Source organism: Aulonocara sp. 'chitande type north' Nkhata Bay, linkage group LG12 (genome assembly GCF_057382095.1).
Source record: "Aulonocara sp. 'chitande type north' Nkhata Bay isolate Kocher_YH1m ecotype deep benthic linkage group LG12, A_spYH_male_GT1.1, whole genome shotgun sequence".
NCBI lineage: Eukaryota > Metazoa > Chordata > Actinopteri > Cichliformes > Cichlidae > Aulonocara > Aulonocara sp. 'chitande type north' Nkhata Bay.
The window spans coordinates 11,620,549-11,641,702 of record NC_141355.1 but is presented as its reverse complement, the minus strand read 5'-3'; the positions used below and the strand labels follow the sequence as shown (position 1 = coordinate 11,641,702).

The 21,154-nt window shown below is 39.8% G+C and overlaps 2 protein-coding genes across 8 annotated transcripts in view; one reads left to right on the top strand and one right to left on the bottom strand.

The window, feature by feature from the left end:
• The window catches only part of top3b (DNA topoisomerase III beta), a 52,205-nt gene that overhangs the window by 8,531 nt on the left and 22,520 nt on the right, over window positions 1-21,154 (bottom strand). For 2 of the 6 annotated variants that reach the window (XM_086313559.1, XM_086313558.1), the window contains exons 2-14: window positions 13,919-14,050; window positions 13,482-13,588; window positions 12,640-12,714; window positions 12,202-12,392; window positions 11,584-11,740; window positions 11,384-11,497; window positions 11,069-11,159; window positions 9,726-9,880; window positions 9,421-9,526; window positions 6,929-7,075; window positions 1,654-1,827; window positions 509-637; window positions 127-276 (exon numbers count right to left, since the gene is read on the bottom strand). In XM_086313559.1, coding sequence (XP_086169685.1) covers window positions 127-276; window positions 509-637; window positions 1,654-1,827; window positions 6,929-7,075; window positions 9,421-9,526; window positions 9,726-9,880; window positions 11,069-11,159; window positions 11,384-11,497; window positions 11,584-11,740; window positions 12,202-12,392; window positions 12,640-12,714; window positions 13,482-13,588; window positions 13,919-13,961 — 1,639 coding nt within the window. In that variant the 5' untranslated portion in view covers window positions 13,962-14,050. Of the gene's footprint in view, window positions 1-126; window positions 277-508; window positions 638-1,653; window positions 1,828-6,928; window positions 7,076-9,420; window positions 9,527-9,725; window positions 9,881-11,068; window positions 11,160-11,383; window positions 11,498-11,583; window positions 11,741-12,201; window positions 12,393-12,639; window positions 12,715-13,481; window positions 13,589-13,918; window positions 14,051-19,014; window positions 19,303-19,966; window positions 20,201-21,154 lie in introns of those variants that run through there. The other 4 variants (XM_086313555.1, XM_086313560.1, XM_086313556.1 and 1 more) reach the window with 4 other exon arrangements.
• On the top strand, window positions 15,181-19,557 carry LOC147316997 (uncharacterized). Of its 2 annotated transcripts, none has more exons than XM_086313564.1 (3): window positions 15,181-15,294; window positions 17,299-17,471; window positions 19,109-19,557. In XM_086313564.1, exons 1-3 carry the CDS (start codon window positions 15,280-15,282, stop codon window positions 19,335-19,337), a joined length of 417 nt encoding a protein of 138 aa, XP_086169690.1. In that variant the 5' UTR covers window positions 15,181-15,279; the 3' UTR covers window positions 19,338-19,557. The 2 variants fall into 2 exon arrangements, with proteins under 2 accessions (XP_086169690.1, XP_086169689.1); XM_086313563.1 differs by having other exon boundaries at window positions 17,296-17,471.

The window sequence follows — 21,154 nt, the reverse complement described above, 5'->3', positions numbered from 1 at the left end:
CATTTCCTCAGATTAGCAAACAACCTGTTCTGAGCCACAGCTACCAATAATAATCCCAATAATAATAATCAATAATCCCTTTAAGGAACTTGTGACACTGCGTTCCTGTGGTTTCACTGGACTTACTGGTAATGGAGTCAACAAAGTAGTGAAACTTCCTCTTGAAGATATCCAGGGCGTGCTGTAGGACCTGATGGTAGTTGGCCTTACCCTGCGCAATAAGGTTAAGCTGCTTTTCTACAGCACTGCGTATAGTGGGAAGCACCAGTTCTGCATCTGAGAAAAACACAATTAAATTTGCATTAATAATAATCTTGTATTTTATTAGCTCTATAAACCACTCTGTCTGGTCCTATATCCTGCAGGTATTTGGTTATATTCAAGTACCTGCATTAGTTGCCATAGCATCCAAAGATAAATCAGTTATGTTCCAGAAACCCTCCACTACTGACCAAGCACAAATTCATTACAAGAGTAAGAGAATACAAAGGTAACTTAAGCAAATGACCTATCTTGTAGTAGCCATGTACCAGGACTATGCCTAAGTTGGTTGGTTTCAGCTTGCGTCCACTCTCAACTGTCACATAGTTCCTCTGGCAGATGTTATTGATGTGGACTGGGATACTAGCATCAGTTCCTGGGGGGAGGACAAAGACCAACATCTATAAGACTGTTTTCAGAATTTACAGCCAAAGAACTGCTGTCATGCATTAAGTCCTCAAAGGTTGTCCTCAAAGATATAATAAACATGTGTAATGAGCAGAAAGATTAATGAATCATCCATGCAATAGAGATGACAGACTGGGTGACTGGCATCTGCAATCCGTTTCTGCCTTGCTTCCCAAATACCACACAATTAAAATATGACCAGACATGAAGTGATAACCCACAGCAGGTCCATTTCCTGGACACAGACCAGCTTTCCATCTAAGCGAACAGCTGAGTTTAAATTAAGCAATGTGCACAGGCAGCTTGTTGCTTCCATCCATCCATCCATCCATCTTCATCCGCTTTGTCCGGGGCCGGGTCGCGGGGGCAGCAGCCTAAGCAAAGAGGCCCAGACCTCCCTCTCCCCGGCCACCTCCTCCAGCTTGTCCGGGGGAATACCAAAGCGTTCCCAGGCCAGCCGAGAGATATAATCTCTCCAGCGTGTCCTGGGTCTGCCCCGGGGCCTCCTCCCGGTGGGACATGCCTGGAACACCTCACCCAGGAGGCGCCCAGGGGGCATCCTTGTCAGATGCCCGAACCACCTCAGCTGGCTCCTTTCGATGTGGAGCAGCAGCTGCTCTACTCTGAGCCCCTCCCGAATGGCCGAACTTCTCACCCTATCTCTAAGGGAGAGGCCAGCCACCCTTCGGAGGAAGCTCATTTCTGCCGCTTGTATCCGCAATCTCGTTCTTTCGGTCACTACCCACAGCTTGTGGCCATAGGTGAGGGTAGGGACGTAGATCGACCGGTAAATTGAGAGCTTCGCTTTTATACTCAGCTCCCTCTTCACCACGACGGACCGGTGCAGCGTCCGCATTACTGCAGCTGCAGCCCCAATCCGTCTGTCGATCTCCGGCTCCCTTCTCCCATCACTCGCGAACAAGACCCCGAGATACTTGAACTCCAGCTTGTTGCTTAAATTATTTAAAAAGTATTTAAGTATACCAATGCCATGTTTCTCCATGAGGGTGATGAGTTCAGCCTCAGTCAGGTAGTCTGGTGGGCTGGTTTGCTTTTCTATCAGCTTGATCTCATCTACTGAGAAAGTGTCTCCACGCTCACATACTGGTATGGACTCTTCCAGAGGGATGCCCTGCCATGGCATTACAGTCGTGTAACCTGAAAACAAAATGCACATTTAGCAAGGATTAGCTTGCTGCAGGCGTGGTAATTCTTTAATGTTCACAAATCTCTTCACTACGGGTGGGTGATATAAACGATATACGATAGAAACGATATAAATTTGGCCAACGATATCGGTACCGCGATAGCGCATGATGATGATGTCATCAAGCTGCTACAGCTGCGATGCTTCCGACCAAAACAGTAGTTGTAGCAACCACTATCATCTACAAATTATGCCGGGGGACAGTCATAGCAAAGAGATGAAGCACTTTTTGAAATATGGGGAAAGCTAAAAACTGTGCTTCCTCCACTTCCGTAACATTGATTCATTAATGTTGAATTCTCTCGCAGCTGTTTTATTCCCATATTGTTGCAGTATATTAATAACTAACCTTGTATTGTGGATAAATAATCTCAGTTCTTCTCCTGACTGAAGTTTGCCCCATGTATAGCATCCTGCTATGCGATTGCATTTGTCCCTGACCACCAGAATCCGTCACGTTAACATTTATTGAGTAGGAAAAAAAGTTAATAAATGTTAACGTGGGAAAAAAAGTTGGCGTTCATCCTCCAGCTTCACTGTGCTAATATTATGCTAATATAGCTGTGTCACTAGCAATCACGTAGCACAACATTATATACCAGGCAGTCCAACTTCAGTAACCCTGCAAACGCCCTTGCTGTTTAGTTTTCTGTCTTCATTTATGTCGGAAGTGGTAGCAGAGCTGTACGTTTTAACTAGTTTCAAAAGTCTCTCAGTCAGAACATGGTATGTTATGTTTAGCTGTAAACTAGCGAGCTAACTTCCTGTTAACTTCTAACTCCGTTAAATTTAATAAATTCTGTTTTCATGGATGCATGGATGTTAAACTTAATTGTTACACCTGGTAAAGCAGCAACGCTGATGATTTTATTAAAGATTAAAGAATTTAGACCGTGTTTAACTCTCAGTGTTCGTTTGACTTAGGGACCTGAAGAGACGGAGTTTTGGACCCAGATTACTCCGCGAAGCTCCTCACTACGGCAGCCGTAATGCTCTGACAATCCATCAAGCAATGCGGCTTACCAAAGTTGTACTAAAACATTTTTTAACAGATTTCTGCACGCCAAAATCGATTCGAGGTCAGTAAGCACAACCAGAATTCATACATAAGGCACACTCTCAATTTTTGAGAAAATTAAAGGATTTTAAGTGTGCCTTACAGTGTTGGTCAAGTTACTTGAAAAAAGTAATCAGTAACTAATTACTGATTACTTCCCCAAAAAGTAATCCCGTTACTTTACTGATTACTTATTTTCAAAAGTAATTAATTACTTAGTCACTTTTTAAAAACCCGATTTACAACCTGAATAGGTGATAAAGCGATAGATCTTTCAGCCCAATTCTACTTTTTCTGCATAATCCATCATACAAAATGTAATCAAATGGAAAAGTCTCTTTTTTTTAAACTTGTTTTTATCAGTTTTAATCTTTTAACTTTATGCATCAAGCGAAAAATTTAATTATATGCACCATTCTCTGACTTGAAGAAATTAGTTTAACATTTAAACCTATTTTCTGCACATTCCAGCACATAAAATAAAAATTTTTTGTCAAAGGAGCTTGCAAAGAAAAGCGTCTGGACTTCTTTAAGTTGCTTGAAGATGTTTCACCTCTCATCCGAGAAGCTTCTTCAGTTCTAAGGTCAAATGGTGGAGAGTCCCAGATATAAACCTAGTGGGAGTAACCCCCCCCCACAGAGGGAGAAAAGGACCCCCTGATGATCCTCTAATCGCCTGAGCCAAGGTGTGAAACTGGGCGTGGGTCCCAATTAGAGATGGACCGATCCGATATTACGTATCGGTATCGGTCCGATACTGACCTAAATTACTGGATCGGATATCGGAGAAAAATAAAAAATGTAATCCGATCCATTAAATATCACGAAAGCACCTCACAAAACTTGCAACACGCTGTAACTCACCTCAGAACGTTAGCACGTCGGAGCAGTATGCATCACGTGATAGAGCGGCTGTGGCATGCGGGACCTGTCGGTGGTCTGGATAGCATTTGGAGCTTCGCTAGCAACCCGGCATTTCATCTCCGACAAAGTTATCCCCGAGAGAAGTAAAGCAAGTGTGTAAGTCCATCTCTGAATGTCTGTCTGTAAAGCATTCCTGCGTTAAGCTTAACGAGCGACTGCCTCTCGCTCTCCGGCTGCTACTTCAATCATGAAACTGCTTAATGATCAGCTGATCGGCTTTTCTGTCGCGACTCTTGTTTGTCTCTTGTTTGCTTTTGGCCCACTTTGCACCAGACAGAGGAAACCAGCGACTAAACAACAGCAGCACGTTTAAGCTTGATCAGCTGTTGTTAGAATTTATTTATTATTACTTTCTACTCCAGGATCTTTTTCTACAGCTGACGCTGGTAACTGTGCAGGGGCGGATCTAGCAAAGTTTAGCCAGGGGGGCCGATAGGGCATTAACAGGGAAAAGGGGGCACAAAGACATACTTTTCTTTCTTATTCTCATTTAAAATGTCGAGCTTTTAATTATTTAATATTTATCTGAATCTTACACCCAAAGTTTTAATCTGATGTAAAATGTATAGAAGTCCATTCTTGTATATAGTAACTGTTAAGTCTAATATACCCTAGTAAGCTATAGTACTTTTTCCTTTGGGAAGGTACCATCTGTGCAGTCTGCAATTTTGTTGAAGAAAGATGTTGAATCTATTTAATATTTCTTGAAAAAGAATTGATTTCTGTGTATTTTTTTTTTCACACTGCATCAAATTAAGGTTGATTACGTCGATTAAGCATCATGAGGTGGAGCGTGAGGGGTGGTTCCCTATTTTTTATTTATTTATTTTTGTTGTTGCTGGGAGTTGGAACCCTATTAGTTAGGTTGCTTAATATTTATGCTAAGTACTCTTTAAAATACCAGAATAGGGAGGATGGTGTAGGTTTAAGTTTATTAGATTGATCAGTATTGCTGAACTATGAATTTTTTTTTTTTGCATACAGGTATAACAGAATAGCTTTGGTGTAGTTGTTGTTTTAAACTTGAGTATGAACTTATACAAAATGCAGCAAGATATTTAAAAAACAGTTTTGTTGATTAAAAAAACACTATATCGGATTCATATCGGTATCGGCAGATATCCAAATTTATGATATCGGTATCGGACATAAAAAAGTGGTATTGTGCCATCTCTAGTCCCAATCAGCCAGAGTTTCGGGTGAGCTCATTGTGAAACCTGGCCCCATCTTATCATGCGAATTCCTGAGGTCAGCTGGCCCAGGATGTAAGTGGGCGTTAAGGCGTCTGGGAAGGGATCTCAAAACTGGATTATAGATGGCAGAGAGTTGGTGTCGTAAACCCCCGCCTCTGTTCAAAGATGGTCGCTCACAGTGGACATAGATGGCTTCTTTCACTCCTCTTTCAAACCATCTGTCCTCTCTGTCCAAAATGTGAACATTGGCATCCTCGAAAGAGGATTTTAGCTTCTCGCAACTTAAAGAAGTCCAGACGCTTTTCTTTGCAAGCTCCTTTGACTACGATGACCTGGATGACTGAGAACCTTCACAGACAACATTTTTTTGTGTTTACACTTTCAAATAGATGCAAGTAAAACACAGCAGAAAATAAATAAAATCAAAGACTCAGCGGTCCTTTTGCTCTATTTTCACCTGTAAAGCAGGAGTGGGGTTGGCGGAGGTTTGCCCTGGTGCAGGTGTGCCGCAGTGGTCAGTTGAAGAATCCGCGAGTTTCTCTGTGAATTTCCCATTACGTCGTTGCACACTCGGTGCTTGTTTAGGGGTTTTTTTTGCTGTAAAAAGAAGTTTTCTTCCCACGCACAATGGACGCAAATGTTTTTGTCACTTTTTATGGAATCAAACTCAAAATAAGGTCAGTACTTCCACGCTTTAAATGCTGCATGCTCATACTCTCTCCCGCACTCGATATATTATCCATTGTTGATCTGCACACAGCTGTTGTCACGAACGTCGCACTCGCTTACGTCATTGTCATGAGACATTCTCGCAAAAAAATAAATAAAAAAATCACGGTTTAAGTAACGCAGTGTTCCTACAGGGAAGTAACGGTAATCTAATTACCGTTTTTGCAATAGTAATCCCTTACTTTACTCGTTACTTGAAAAAAGTAATCAGATTACAGTAACGTGTTACGTGTTACTGCCCATCTCTGGTGCCTTAAAGTGTGGAAAATACGTTATACAGAAGAAAAGAATATATCGCGATATATATCGTTACCGCACATGCTTCAAATTATACCGCGATATGGATTTTAGGCCATATTGCCAGCCCTACTCTGCACTGAAGATCTAAGCCATAATCTGATTGTTATACAAGTCAGAGGAGTAGACAAATAGATCCTTTCTTAATGTAAAGATCTATTAAGGTTTGATCTTCCCAAGACATGTTTAAAGGAAGTGTACACAACATTAACAAAAAACATTTCTGCAGGATTCTTGTCACTCATCATATCAGCAAAGCGACTAGACTATGGGGGAACAAAGTACTGCTCTGCAAAAAGAACACTCAAGCCTGAGATGCATAGACTCATGTAAATTTTTCTTCCACATGACTGCACGTTTAAATGATAAAAATTTTGTTGGAAGAAAGGGAAATACTGTTGCAGTTTGGGCCTGTTTTCCTGCATCTGGGTAAGAAGTATGGGTGAGACTATGTTTAATGAAGCAGTAAATTCTTAATCAAGCAGCTCTAAAGCACAATGTCAGGCCATCGTTCACGGACTCAGAAAGCTGATTAAGGACTCACTACTGACATTATTTGCAGCTGTATTCTAAAATAGTTATGAAGAACCACAAAATATAGACAGGTGTCAAATCCTAAAAACTCCATCTGAATAGTGCCACCATGTGGTCTGTATCTTGTCTACACCAAAAGGGCATACAATCACAGAGTCTGGCTATAAGCAAAGTTTATGATGTCATAAGGCACCTTTGACAGCTACATAGTCACAAGCAATTACTCCATACACTAAGCAAACAATGATGTTAATACAATGCAATGGTTTACTGCAGGTAAGTACTGCAAAATTCTGCAAAACAATCATCTATGTTTACCTGGTGATATAAGGGTTCTTCCACTACATGAGAAAGCCTCTGTGCCAATGCTGAACTCTATAGTGGTTTGTAGGTACTTGCAGTCTTGACTTACAGTGGCAATAAAATGCCGGGTAATGTACTCATATAGCCGCCAGCCATCACTTCCTGTGGGAAGAAAAGAACACATTTGGGTATACATAGTTATTGATGTACTATTCTAATATTCTACAGTGTAATAACTTCACACTGTTAGATGTTGGGTTATTCAATTTCAAATACTTTTTAGAATAGTGTGTCTTGTGCCATATTAGCACAGTAATGTATTGACAGAGCAGTGCAATTAAAACAAGTGACCAGAGTAGTATACACAGTAGTGAAGCAGCATGATCAGTCTAGCAGCATGTAACATAAAAATGAATCAGATACGATATGAAATATGACCATGAAAGTTCTGTGACAAGAATACAATATAAGGTCCTGTTTCAGTCACTTATGGATACTGTGAGGGGAGTGGGGGCACATTCTGATTTAGGACCAGAGGACAGAAGCTACTAGAGTCTCGTGATTTTTGCCCCCATGGTGCGGAACCTTCTGCCTCATTGCAGAAGTTGAAACAGTTTGTTACTGGGATGGGACGAGTCCTTTAATATACCTGTTTCAGTACCACATGGAAGCTCCTGTCAAGCATCATGGTGGCTAAGATGAAAAGGCACATGGCTCAGTACGTGAGTAGGACACAGAAAGGAAACACCAGAGGGGCAAAACACCAGCTCCTGGTAGAAAGAGCAGTTGCCTGAGACTGTAAGACCAGACTGACCAACCTGTGCACTACCTGGATTGACTACAAGAAAGCCTATGACTCAGTGCCTTCCACATGGATCTTGGAATGCCTAGAAATATACAAGATCAACAGGACCCTAAGATTCATCAGCGATTCAACAGGGACAACTTCAAATCAATAGCACAAGTCACCACCAAGTCCGGGATGTACCAAGGAGGTGCCTTGTCCCCACTGTTGTTCTGCATAACCTTGAACCCCCTCAGCCAGATCATTAACAAGACTGGCTTCTTCTGTCTGCCACGCTGGGGCCTGTCCTTCAATAATGGTTTCTCTTATTGCTCCCCTTCATTCTTGGGTTTCTGCTGTCTGTGGTATTCACCAAGCACATGATCAGCTGTGACCATTGTCAATAAGACAATGTGTCATTCACACCTGGCATCGATGGAGGCATTCATGGAGAGGAGGTGACTAATGAACGAAGAGGAGCAAGAAGTGAAACCATTATCGACGGACAGGCCCCTGCATGGTATGTACCACTGGCAGACAGAAGAAGTGGCTGATATTGAAAAATCCTACTGACACCTGGAGAAAGCTAAACTGAAACACAGAGGCACTAATGGTGGCAGCACAGTACACAATACAGCACAACTTAAAAGTGAAGCACGAAGTCGATAGAGGCTGGGGTCTACCACAGCAAGCAAGATGCCAGGTGCAGGCTGTGCAAAGATGCCTCTGAGACAATCACATAACAGCAGGGTCTAATATGCTAGCAGGTAGGGAATAGTGTGTATGTATATATTGAAAATAAAAATTCCTGTTTAATTAATTAATTTTTTAAAGGATAGCTGACCCACTTTCAGGACATTTTTTCACACAGTTATTGATTTTACTATGCCTGTTGCTCATTTTTGTTGAATATTTGTAACATCTAATCTTAATAGTAACAGTTTGTAAAAAGAACTGAGTTCATCTTATTGGTGCTACCATCTACCAGTTAGTCATGCAGTGGCCCTGTGGGAAAATTAATTGCCCACCCCTGTGCTAGAGAGAATTTAAGAGTTCAAGTTAAATGGACTGATTCTTACATATAGCACTCCCCCAGAGCATTCAAAGCCATTTTTATACAACATTTCACCCACTCAAACAAGCACTTTCTTCTACTCTTTAAGTGCTTTCTATCAAAACATGCACACATTCATACTCTGTCAGATGCATCAGAGAGCAACTTGGGGCATGCAGACTGGGTCAAACCACCAAACTTAAGATTAGCAAGTGATCTGCTCTATCAACTGAACTACAGCCAACTGTGTGAAGTTTTCAACTACTATCATTTGTGAGATTTTAGAGCACCTAATGCTTCTAAATGATGACAAGCTTTGTGCACAGGTTGCTTTTGAAATCTGTTGACTCGCCTCAATAAAAATGCCCAAACCATCATTAATTTGTGACAAATTGCTTTTTTAAACCAAATTCACAAATTCCACAACAAAGGATATTTTTTATTTTAACTATAATAATATTTTAACTATAATAACCATCAGACATCCTAACATGTTATATATAGGGCTTTGAATATTCAAACTCTTTATTAACCTAACATTTCCTAGATTGACTAACAGAAAATATGTCTACAATATTGCTCATTGCTCCTTGAAGGCATGCCCTATATAAATAGAGGTGTATCATAAAAAGAGGTGATATTGTTCAGTTATTTGCCTGTATTGCTCACCTAGTTCTGCTTCCGTGGCAGCACACATGGGAGTAATAGGTGGATGATCTCCAGCATCAGTGCCCTTCCTGGGTTGGTTTATTCCAGTTGAAAGCAGAGCTTTTACCTGATGAAAAATTAAAAAAACCTTTTATCATTTTCAATCACATTAATTTCTAAGTGGCTCTTTCTTTGTACTACTGTAGGATTGCCTTGATGTGACTGTTGTTGCGATTTGGGGTTGTGTGAATAGAATTGAATTGAACTGAATTGAATGAATCACTTTATGTATACACATATGAGCAGCCTTGAATGAATGTACTCACCTCTTCTACCCAGAAGGGGTTGTTGGTCTGCTGCTTCAGTGTTCCCTTCAGGTCGAAGTTTGCTGGGTAGTGGGTCGTCTCGGTACGTGGGTAGCTGATGTAGCCCTGTGTATATAGGCGCTCAGCAATCTGCATAGTATGCTGGGGACCCATGCCTGAAACATAATATCACATCCTTTATCACATCCTTTTTCTCTTTAATTCTTTCACATTTTTTCTTCCAGCAGACAGAGTACACCGATGAGGAAGGCTGGATGTGATTGGCTGCAAACTGGACACACTTGAAACTATGGCATAGAGGCTGTCACTAAACAAACTCTTATCCATCTATGTATAACCCAGATCACCATCTGCACCATTTACTGGACAGGCAGTGGAGCATCTTCTCTAACAGACTCATTCACCTGTGCTGCCACAAGGGCACACCCAGCAGTCTTTCATGCCACATATAATAAGTACAAAGAAATACATCATCTAACAGAGAAATGCATTGAGATATCTTATGTCACATAAGTAATGGGTGTGATGGTCAAACTCATTAAACATTAAAACAATAGAAAACCTGAGTCCATTCCTGTGAATATAAATTCCATTCAAAAGACTTTTTATGATAAGTTTAGATATAAGGTAAGAATAGAACAGAAGATACTCTCCAGTAAGTGACTGTTCCTCTCGATCGCAAAGGATAAAGTGTAAGGTGGGTTTTCCAGTACATGACCCTTACCTTTCATTGAAACAATATTAAAAGTACAAGGATCAAATATAAAGACAGTATCATTTTATTTTTGCAAACATAATAATCAAAGATCAGAACAACTGTCAGTGTTATAGCAGCCATATTCACAACCCGAATTCCGAAGAAGTTGGGACGCTGTGTAAAGCGGCGATTGGCAATAACAGTTTTATTTATAAAGCACATTTGATTACAATTTAACTCACGGTGCGTAACACAGTAGCTAAAAATAGTGGATACCCCTCAGCCTCCTAGTAGATACACCAAGGATATCCTATTCCGATCACTCAAAATACTTTACACTACACCACATATCCATAAAACACATCCTGCATCAACACATGTATCAATTTAGAATCACCAGGGAACCAAACGTGTTCAATTATATTTGAGTCAGTTTCATCTAATCAAGCTTAACATTCTTAGTTCAAACTTCATAAAGATTAAACAAACCAAAACAAGAAAAAAAAAAACTATTGTTTTTCCTATCCATGACTCATGAAAAACCACAAACCCATCCCCTCAGTGTATTTGTATGCTCAGGAGAAATGACAGCTCATGAAAAAGTAAATATAAATAGCTGTAAATGTAAATATACATATGTAAATACCTAAGGCAGAACTAGCCACTCTCAACATCTCCACTGTGTTTAAGGCTTGAGGCCTCTGCTTGGTCTTCTCCTTCTTACTCACCAACTCCACCTGTGAGAGAGAGCAGACACCTGCTTAAGCAAGCTGACCTAAATTTATTATAATTCAGATTGACTGGAAAATGTTTTATAAAGCAGACGTTTGTCTTTGTAGTTAATTTAATATTTGGTGAAACAGGAAACGGAATAATAATCATGACCTTCATAATGTCAGACAGCACATGTACAATAAAAAAATATTATCTACAAACCACAAAGTCTGGTTTTTGCACTCACCTGCGCATCCCTGGATGTTTTCGCCAGGTTGACAAACATTTGACCCACCTCTCTGTCAAAGACCCTAACTCTGTTCCAGTCCAGTGTCAGTGGACTCTCCTTTCCTTTAAAAACCTGAACAAAGCACATCATTTCTGTCAATACCGCACAGCAGAAAGGAATCTTTGACAGTGTGGCAGGAAACTGAGGTCATGGTTTACCTTTGCCTGGATGACCCAGTAAGTCTCTGGTTTAAAGGACTGGATCTTGTCATGGCGTTCCACACAGAAGCCAAGTGTTGGGGTCTGGCACGGACCAAAGGAGATTAACGAAGAGTCTAGATTGCCATATTTCCCTTGAAAATACTTTGTTTGGAACCTGAAAATTAGTTTAGTCAAGAAAAAAACCTTAAATGAACAGTATAAATATCTTTGATCAGCTGTAATCAACCATGTTTTCAAAGATTCTGGAATTTCATAAACCTCTGACCAGATGAACTAAGCTTTGGATGGAGGTGAAATCACACAAAAACAGTGCTCTGTGGCATTTTGAGTTTGGGACCCCCTTTTTTTTTTTTTTTTTTAAATTAGTGCAGTTTGAAAGTGTGGTATTTAACTAACCTTCCTCTTCTGCTTGATTAATCACACAATTCTGAGCTTACGTGAGAAATCAAAGTCAAAGTCAAAGTAAACTTTATTGTCATCTCTGCTACATACAGTACAGTATATAGAGAGATGAGACAATAAGGCTCCAGTATCACCAGGGTATTTATTTGAATTGTAATTTTGAAACCTTCTACATCAGTAGACAGCTGTGTGTGGGTGAAGAGAGCAGTGTACCGGGTGAAGGCACAGCCAATACGCAGATCCAGCTCTTGCCGTGCATCTACTGACAGAGCTTCATTGTGATTGGGCTCTCCAAGGCGGTTCATAGCATTCCAGATGTCAGTGTCAGTAATGGAGCTGAATTTGGCACGGTAAACACTCCTGGCACTTCCCTTATTCATCACTGGCTGAATGGCATCCAGCACCTTGAAGAGAATTACAGGTGAGGCAGAACACAGAAACAAACAGCACAAAAAGATCAAGAACACGAACAGGACAAAACTAGAAAGAGCACACAAAATTAAATGACAGCAGCTTGAGCATGTACCAGGTCACTAAAGGATGACTGTAGGCCATCTGATACAGCTACAACTATAAGTTTTATCAAAAAGTTTGAAAGCCTTATGTTAATAGAGAGTACTAATAAGAAACAGATGTGGTGACCAGCATTACCTCGAAACATATGTTCTCTCCTTCTTTGTCACAGTCCAACCACAAAACCACACAGTCACTGCCTCTGGCTTCAACCTGACATGATACCACAAACTTACGGTTAACAATGCAGTGCAGTGAAAACATATTTGCACCCTCCCAAATTTGTTAGTATGCTGTGCAACTGTGACACGTTTCAAATCTTCAAAAGAATTATATTAGAAAGAGAAAACCTGAAATAAATACAAAGTGCAGTTTTAAAATGATGATTTCATTTATTAAGGGAACAAAATCTATCAAATATACCTGGCCCCTTTGTTGATAGTGAATTAAATGTGATTAACTACATTTTGGAAAGCTGAGTTTAATTTGATTAGCCAGATAGCCTGATTAGTGCCAGATCTACTGAATCAAGAGATCTTTTAAATAAAACCAAGTAGGCTAAAAGATCTCAAAAAGCAACACATAATGGGGTTTTTTGTATTGTGGCACCCAGAAACAAAGTCATTTCTCAGGCTCTGGGACTCAAGTGAACCACGGTGAGAGCTATTATCCACACATAGAAAAAAACCTACAACTGAACTCCAACTCCAAAACTTCAAAAGTATTGCTCAGTTGGGTTATTCCGCAGGACAATGATCCAAAACCATTCAAGGCACTTTACATTAGGGAAAGACACTACATCAAGATCGATAACATAATAATACACCAGCAAGTCTACATCTGAACAGCTAAAAAAAAAAAAAAAGCCAAATAGGTTTTGGAGTGACTAATCAAAGTCCAGACTCTAATCTGATTAAAATAAGAAATCACATAACAACTAGTACCGATGTATTGTAAAGCCAATTAATGGGTCAACCTACCTGAAGAAACTTGACCATATTGAGTTTAGGGTTGGCCTCCTTCTTTTCAGTAGGAGCTTTACTAAAGAGTTCTGCAGGGTCTACTTTGTCCCAGTTGTTATATTTCCCTGGAAAATAAAGAAAAAGTGCAACATCCTTCACATTCACTACACTATTGCTGTGGACCGATATCAGCCATACAGTTCATATCACTTGATCACTGCAGTGTACTACAATACAATGACTGACACTTTTTTTTATACAATGGTGCTTCACAGAAAATAACCCCTTCATCATCTGACACCAATAAGTTGTGGCGTTTTGAACTGTATTATTTTATAAAACTGTCCCTAATAATCTGTTTTAATTACTCCTCCCATGTAAAATTAGGAGGTGAAAAAAAAAACAGTGAAAATTTAGATCAAGGCTGAGCAAGACCTAACATGGAGGATACCCACCAATAAAATCGAGACTCATCACATGCCCACAAACAGAAGTCATCTTAAAGTGTACAGTTTGGCCCTGGAAAATGCCGGTGTATTCGTGCACTGAGCATGCGCCATTGAGCCCCTTGCGACTTGTACAGTTTCCTAAAGAAAAAGGAGAGCAAATTAGGCATGAAAAAGGCTACACGGTTATCTTATTATAATTACAAACAGATAAGGTCATTCAAAACATTTCAATGTTCATGTTAAAAAACCAGAAGCCTTAATACAAATTTAACAGCTCAAACAGCAGATGAATTTTAATTGACAGGTCAACACCTACACCTTCATTTTGCTGCTCCTTTTATGGAGATCCCATCTCATCCTATCTCTAGCATCCTCCTCTGTCACACCAACTCTCTGCATGTCCTCCACGACCCTGCATTCCGTTTTCTTCTATGGGCTTGGAGAGTTTGGAGGTATGGTCTTCACTCCAGACTGTATAGGAATTTCAAGACCATACCTCCAAACTCTCCAAGATCTTGTCCACCTGCTCCCTACTCTCACTACAGATCACAACGTGTTTGCAAACATCACAGTCCACAGACACTTCTGTCTGAGCTCATCTGTCAGTCTGTCCATCATCACTGCAAACAAGAAGTGGCTCAGAGCACTTCTCTGATGTAATCACCAATCTGCCCTCATGCATATCTTGCACCACCCTAACCACCCTCTTGACATCCTGATGTATTAGTTTGGGGTCTTTATGGTGTAAGGTCTACCTTACAACATAAAGTGCCTTGAGGTGACTGTTGTTGTGACTGGGTGCTGTATAAATAAAACTGAACTGAATTAATAAATGACTTGTTTTGCTTTTTTTTTTTTTCTACTGAGCATTTTACATTTAGAAATCAATTTAAAAATGAACTTCTGAATCACGGTCAAAAACTTTACAGAAAAGTTACTTCACTTTTTTGTTCTCTCATACTGTAGTCTAATTGCTGATGAGTCATAGAAGCAGCCATTAGCACGAGGCCAAAGTGGTCGTGAGCAAGCGTCCTCTCCCTGCTTACATGAAATTTCTGGTACAGGCTGATGTCCTTATGAATAAAATGACTCTCTCAAGGCTGAATTATAATGACAGTACGCAAACTATTATGACAGTAACTAATATATTCCCCACCCCCTACACAGACACAGCTACCCCAGCCTCTTTGAGGTGAACAACCCAATCAACAATGCACACAAGCAGAAATCCAGCCAAGAACAGGGCACATATATAGAGGTAGGTCCAGAAACAGTTCACAGATCGACTCCAAGCCAAAGAACAGAGTGACCACCAAAGAAAGGCAAAGAAGCTCCACTGCACCTAACTCCAGCCAAACAGTCAAGCCATGGAACAGCTCCAGGTAAGTATGCTGCCTTTTTGGTTTTTAGTAATGCCGACTGACATACAGCAACGTTAAACTCAGATGGGCTTTAAGGAACACACTAGTAGATTTATGGATGTTTTCACATCTTTCAACTCTATTTAATTCAATCTGCAGGTTAGTAAAATTAAACAACATTCATTTTCTATTAGAGCTGGATATCGTCACAGATTTCTATAACTGAATTGATTTGATTTTGACTCAGACAGTCAGAAATATTATAATTCTTATTACTTATCAGTACATATCCATATTTTTATATATGTATAAAAACAAAGCTGACAATTGTAAGACTTTAGAGGTGCAAGCATCACAGCAGATGCCTTTTTATCAAAGTGACTGAGGATAAAACACAGAAAAAAATAAAGTAGATTTTCTTGGCCTGGCTTTTATAGCAGATAACCCTTAAAAAGATTCTGCAGTAGTTAAAAAACTGAAGAAAACCACAAGTCAGTATATGAACATTACCCAATGCTGCTGAAGTGAAAATCAGAGCAAAGTTACAGAGGTTTTATAAGAGAAATAGCCAAGTGTTTTGCAATCTAAGCATATTTTGTAAAAGCTTAAATTTCTTTGGTATTGAACCGCAGAAATTAGGCTCTCTTATCGGAGGTCGGTTTGGGAAAAATAAATAAAAAATGGCGGGTGACAGCGTGCAATCAACAGTATACTGGTGCGTAAAAAGCAAGCAAATAATGCAGAAAACAGAGATTATTGATGGTAAACTGGTCTCTTGAGCACACTGTGAGAGAGCAGTGAAAATGTTTTTCAAACATGAAGCGTACTTTTGCTCTTCTTTTGCTGCTGGTTCAAACTGGCAGCTTCTGAATGTGTGAGATGTCAGCTTTCAGCACCCCACTGCATGTCCGCAGACATGAATGAGCTGTGCTTTGTGTTTACATCTGTTTACCTGCTCTCAATTGCTGTTTTAGCCGTTTGGTGGTTGTTGAAATAGTTTTGTGAGGTTTAACCTGAGATTCTGGCGTTTCTGGCAAAATACATTTATATTTAAAAATCGATATTGCATTATTCAAACTAAAATCGATTTGAATTAGAAAATCAATTTTTAAAATCCCACCCCTATTTTCTACATACTTACTTTATTAGACATCTATAGCGGTGTTCAAATATCTGCATATCCTGACTGCACAAGTTAAGTGTATGAATCTATTACAAAAAGAAAAACATTTGTATGCTGAACCCACTACAGCATTTCTGTGAGTCCATTTTTTAAAGACCAGTACAGGAATGTTATTCACCTGACTGGCAATATCTACCAGTAGCTCAGAATAAGTAATTTGTACAATAGGAAGAGGTTATGCCAGATTTCCTAATATAATAGTAATTAAAAGCTGGGTCTCTGATAATGTAGGGAGTGTTGTTCAAGTAAAGTAAGTCAGTAAAAAAGAAAAGAGCAACCCTGTAACATCGCTGTATGTGATCAATCTTGAGAGCCAGACAATGTAAGAGAGAGAACCACAACAACCCACCATGAACAGGCACAGTGAAGTGGTGGTGAGGAAATCTTTTAACAGGCAGGAGTTTAACAACTCCTGGCAGAACAAGGCTCAGTGTGGGACCCATTTACCTTCTGTGGACAAATTAGATAAAGGACCCAGTCACACCTGATGAACTGAACAGGGTGACCTTATCTACTTCAAACCAACTTCCAAAATTATGTCAAGGCAAAAGTAGCGCTGCGTGTTTTTTAACTTAGAGGTGACAGAATATTTGACACCTGTATAATATTTTTCCTTAAGAAATATGAGCGTGGCTTCCGCTAAAATCTTTAATAATTGTAAGAAGCCAAAACTTACAAAGTAGGACAGGAAGTCTAAAGTCAAAAACTATCCCATCATAGGAGACCAGTATTACATTTGCCACCTTTAGAAGGTATAGAAACCTTGGTGATGTGTCTGGGTTCACCGATTAGAAACTCATCAATCCATCAAAACATAAACTCGCTGACTGTGTGTTCAGCAGCTGCGTGTCTTTCTGCTGTGTCTGCTGGCCCTTCATCAGTGCGTGGCCCTGTCACTGAGCAGCCAGTGTGTGGACGAATCTTTCTGCACGTACAGCCTGCAGGACTACCACAGCCAGCTGGTCAACCTGCCCACCCGCATCAACGAGCGCAGCATTGCGACCTGGAGCTACGTGTAAGTGCTGGAACCTGCAACGCAAACTCTTATGCTGATTCTGCTTGGCTGAGAGAATGTTGAATGGGATGGGTCTATCCAGCAGTGTTAAGTCTAGTACTAAGAAAAAGCATCTCTCCATATTGGAACTTTACAAATTAGCAGAAAAAGCTGCGGGAGTCCTTCATTAAAGCACAAACTTTGCGAAGAAAAGCAACTTTTGTAGCTTTTTGTTTCTCTGTTTGTTTTACACAGAGAAAAATCTCCAGTATGTCTGCAGAAGTTGAGGCTTTCGTAACATTTTTCAGATCGAAAGTGAAATAATACAAACTATTGTATTAATTAAATATCTTAATTTTTATAATTAAAATATATATTTTTTTAAAAACTCCACACTTTTCACAAGCCAATGAGCCATTACACTCTGAGCCATGAGCTGAGGGTTGTTAGGTTAGACAGTAATTAATATTAATAAAAATGTCTACACCACCATAACATCTGTTTTCAGCAGCACAACAACATTCCTCCAATTAACATCGGAAAGCCTTCCAAGAAGACAGAGTAAAGGTAGATTTCTTATGCCTTAGTATATTGTATATTTTATTTTATTTGACTTTGACCTTTGTCTGTACTTGAGACTATTTACATATTTTTACATTTAAGATTATGGTTTCTTAAAAAAAAATGGAAACCAATGAGTAGTTCATTCTTAAAGACCTGTGTTTTTTTCTAATTTGAATATTTATTAATGCTCATTAATAACAAAAAAAAAGTTATTCTTATGTGATTAATCAATGGAATAATCGATAGATTACTCGAATATCCGATAGCTGCAGCCCTACAAATTAGAGCTCTGGATCTTTAAACTCGATCCATTTAATAATAAAACTCACTGGCTCACAGCCTAATACGGGAGACGTGGACATCCCTCTTGTTTGTTGCAGATCAAGGTGTAACTAGAGAATGCATTTCCTGAAGAAAATGCAGTGTGAATGCTGACAGCTGAATGGTTTGAGCTGAAATGTAATAATTGCTGAATATTTAGTTTAAAAAATCTTGAATGAGCTGAAATACATTGAATCATTCACCTGAAAGCAAAAGTGCAAAACTGTTGAAAGCTGAAGTTCACACAGAAGAAGTTTCAAAGTTGGAAAGTACCTGAACGTCTTTAAAGTTAAATTAGAAAAAGCTGATTAATGACAAAAGAAAATTTAGCATCAGAAAACTTCTGAATGAATAATGAAGTCCGGTATTCCTTAAATCACTAGAAGAGTGGAATTACGTATTTTAAATGTCTAAACTCAAGAATAACAAATGAAAAAAAAAAAAAAAGCTGCAAAAAAGCTGTTGCATGCGTATGTCTGTGAGTCTGAGTTACTGATGCTCAATGGGGAAACAAAGACATTAGACAAGGTTAAAAAACTTAACACCTTCCTACTCTTCCAGGGATGCTGATGCTATTTTCTGGAGAACTGATTGGCCAGTAGGTGGTGATTTCTAATCTGGAATTTAACCTGCTCCAGAGCAGGTTAGATTCACAGCATGAGTTACCATGGTGAATTACCTCAGTAAGAAGTGAACCACCTTTGTAGTACAGAAAATCCAGATAAGCCCAAATCCAGATTCACAGTATAGGCCTACTCTTCATCTCTCACCAGGGAAAACATCGACTTGAACCGGGTGCCTCAGGTCATCCATGAGGCCAGCTGCCACACCGGCCACTCCTGCAGGGGACTCGACAGTGAATTTGGTTTAGAGACCATCCCCGTATCCCTGAGGATGCCAGTCCTCAAAAAGAACCCCAGCTGCTTCCCCTCAGCCAGCTACTCTCTGGAGTTTGAGCTCATCACTGTGGCATGTATATGTGCCATCTCCAGACACAGCTGAACACAACAGAGCATGCTATGGTCAACTTGGGCCACTGGAAAACTTCACCAACATCCACTGTTTAGACAAAGTATAGTTTTCACATCAATTTTACTGAGAAATAGCCCATTTCACTCATTGTGCTTGTTTTCCAGAAGACACTGAAAAGGTTATCAGTTATTACACACCTGTTAACAGCTCATTAAAGCAATCTGAGACACTTTATATTATACGGTGTCAATTCTGTGTCCATGTGTAGTGTTTTGACAGCCTTGTTATCACAACACTTTTGTTTAATTCGAGATCCAGTCTAAGAGTGTCTAAAAAAAGAGAGTACTGCTTTAACTATTGTATATAATATGTCATTTAGCAGTACAGGCAAACACAGGAAACAAACCAACAAGTCCAACACTGGAATCATCATTTGGATTACTCTAATTAAGACAAGCAGGCCAGCCAGGCTTATATATGCTGAGTGCCCAGATTTAAAAAATCCTTGTATTCTGAAAAAACAAAGAAAGAAACAACAAAAACAAAACAAAAACCAATCAAACGGCAAAAAGTCAGCCGATCAAAGCTAATCAATTTCATTTCGGCTCCACCATACTTCCACTGCGTGCTGATCGACACAGCTTTTACTCTGTACCCACCTTTAGAAAGGATTTTGGCAATGGCCTGAGCCAAGGACGGCTTCTCCGCTACCATCAGCACACTTCTCATGATGAGCAGTTTCCCTCAGCTGTCGCTTACTGTCCCAATCTTGTCAAAAGGAAACACTGACCTGTGCTATGCTTATCACCGGCTAACAGGCTGTGTGAGAAACTACTGCAGTGGCCATGGCGCGTTCTACCATACGAGATCTACTTCCGGGTGAACGTCATGGCCTTTGCCTCCCATTTAATTAGTTTTAATGATTTGATTTTCTTTATCGTCTTCTCTGCTATTATTATTATTATTATTAAAAATTGGTAGTGACAAATAAGGTGACAAATTAAATACAGACTCGTAGCTCAGCTAACTCAACAAAACTAACAAAAATATATGCGTGAGGAGCGTAACATAATTTGAAAAGAAGCTTACCAAATGGACAAACCCAAAAATCTGAAAGAAAATTTTTATTTTCAGGTAACGCTGTCGTTTTCTTCCGTAATCTAGAGGTTTTAGATTTTGTTTAGGTTAAAGTGAATTTAAAAAACAAAAGAGACAAAAAAAGCTATCATATCTTTTTGTCTTTTCTTAATGCCGCGTTGTCGTTCTTGCGACAATAAAATGGCACGACTGTGTGTGTGTGTGTCTGTGTGTGTCAATCAAAATTTGGACACAAGATGGCGGTAGACGACACGAAATAACCGGGTACGTCAGTCATTTTCTTCTACCCAAAGTGAGAAAACAGATCATCTCAGCAGAGCAGGTGTTTGTTTTTCTAAGAGTTTTACGTATATCTTTGTGTTTGGTTGGTTGTTTTTATTTACGTGTTTATTGTACTGATGAAGACCAGCCATGTGAATAATGGCAGCCTGGATTCTGTTAGGCCGAAAGCAAACAGTGACAATGATCAGAATAAGAAACAAAGATGTCATGCTGTCACTTCTATGATCCACCTTTTTTTTTCTTTAAACACTGCTACACAGCTGTGTGTACATCCATCCATCTAGTACATAGTGTTCTTTGAGAACTGCGTGGGCCACTGGGGCAAAAGGGCAAGAGCTAGAAAAGATGCAGGGAACTGAGGGTGTGGAAGCTGGTCTTCTCTTCATCTTTGGGGAAGGTGATGGGATGCTGACCCCAGGCAGATGGTGATGAAAGAATTGTGTGTGTTGTTTCATTCACCCCCTCCG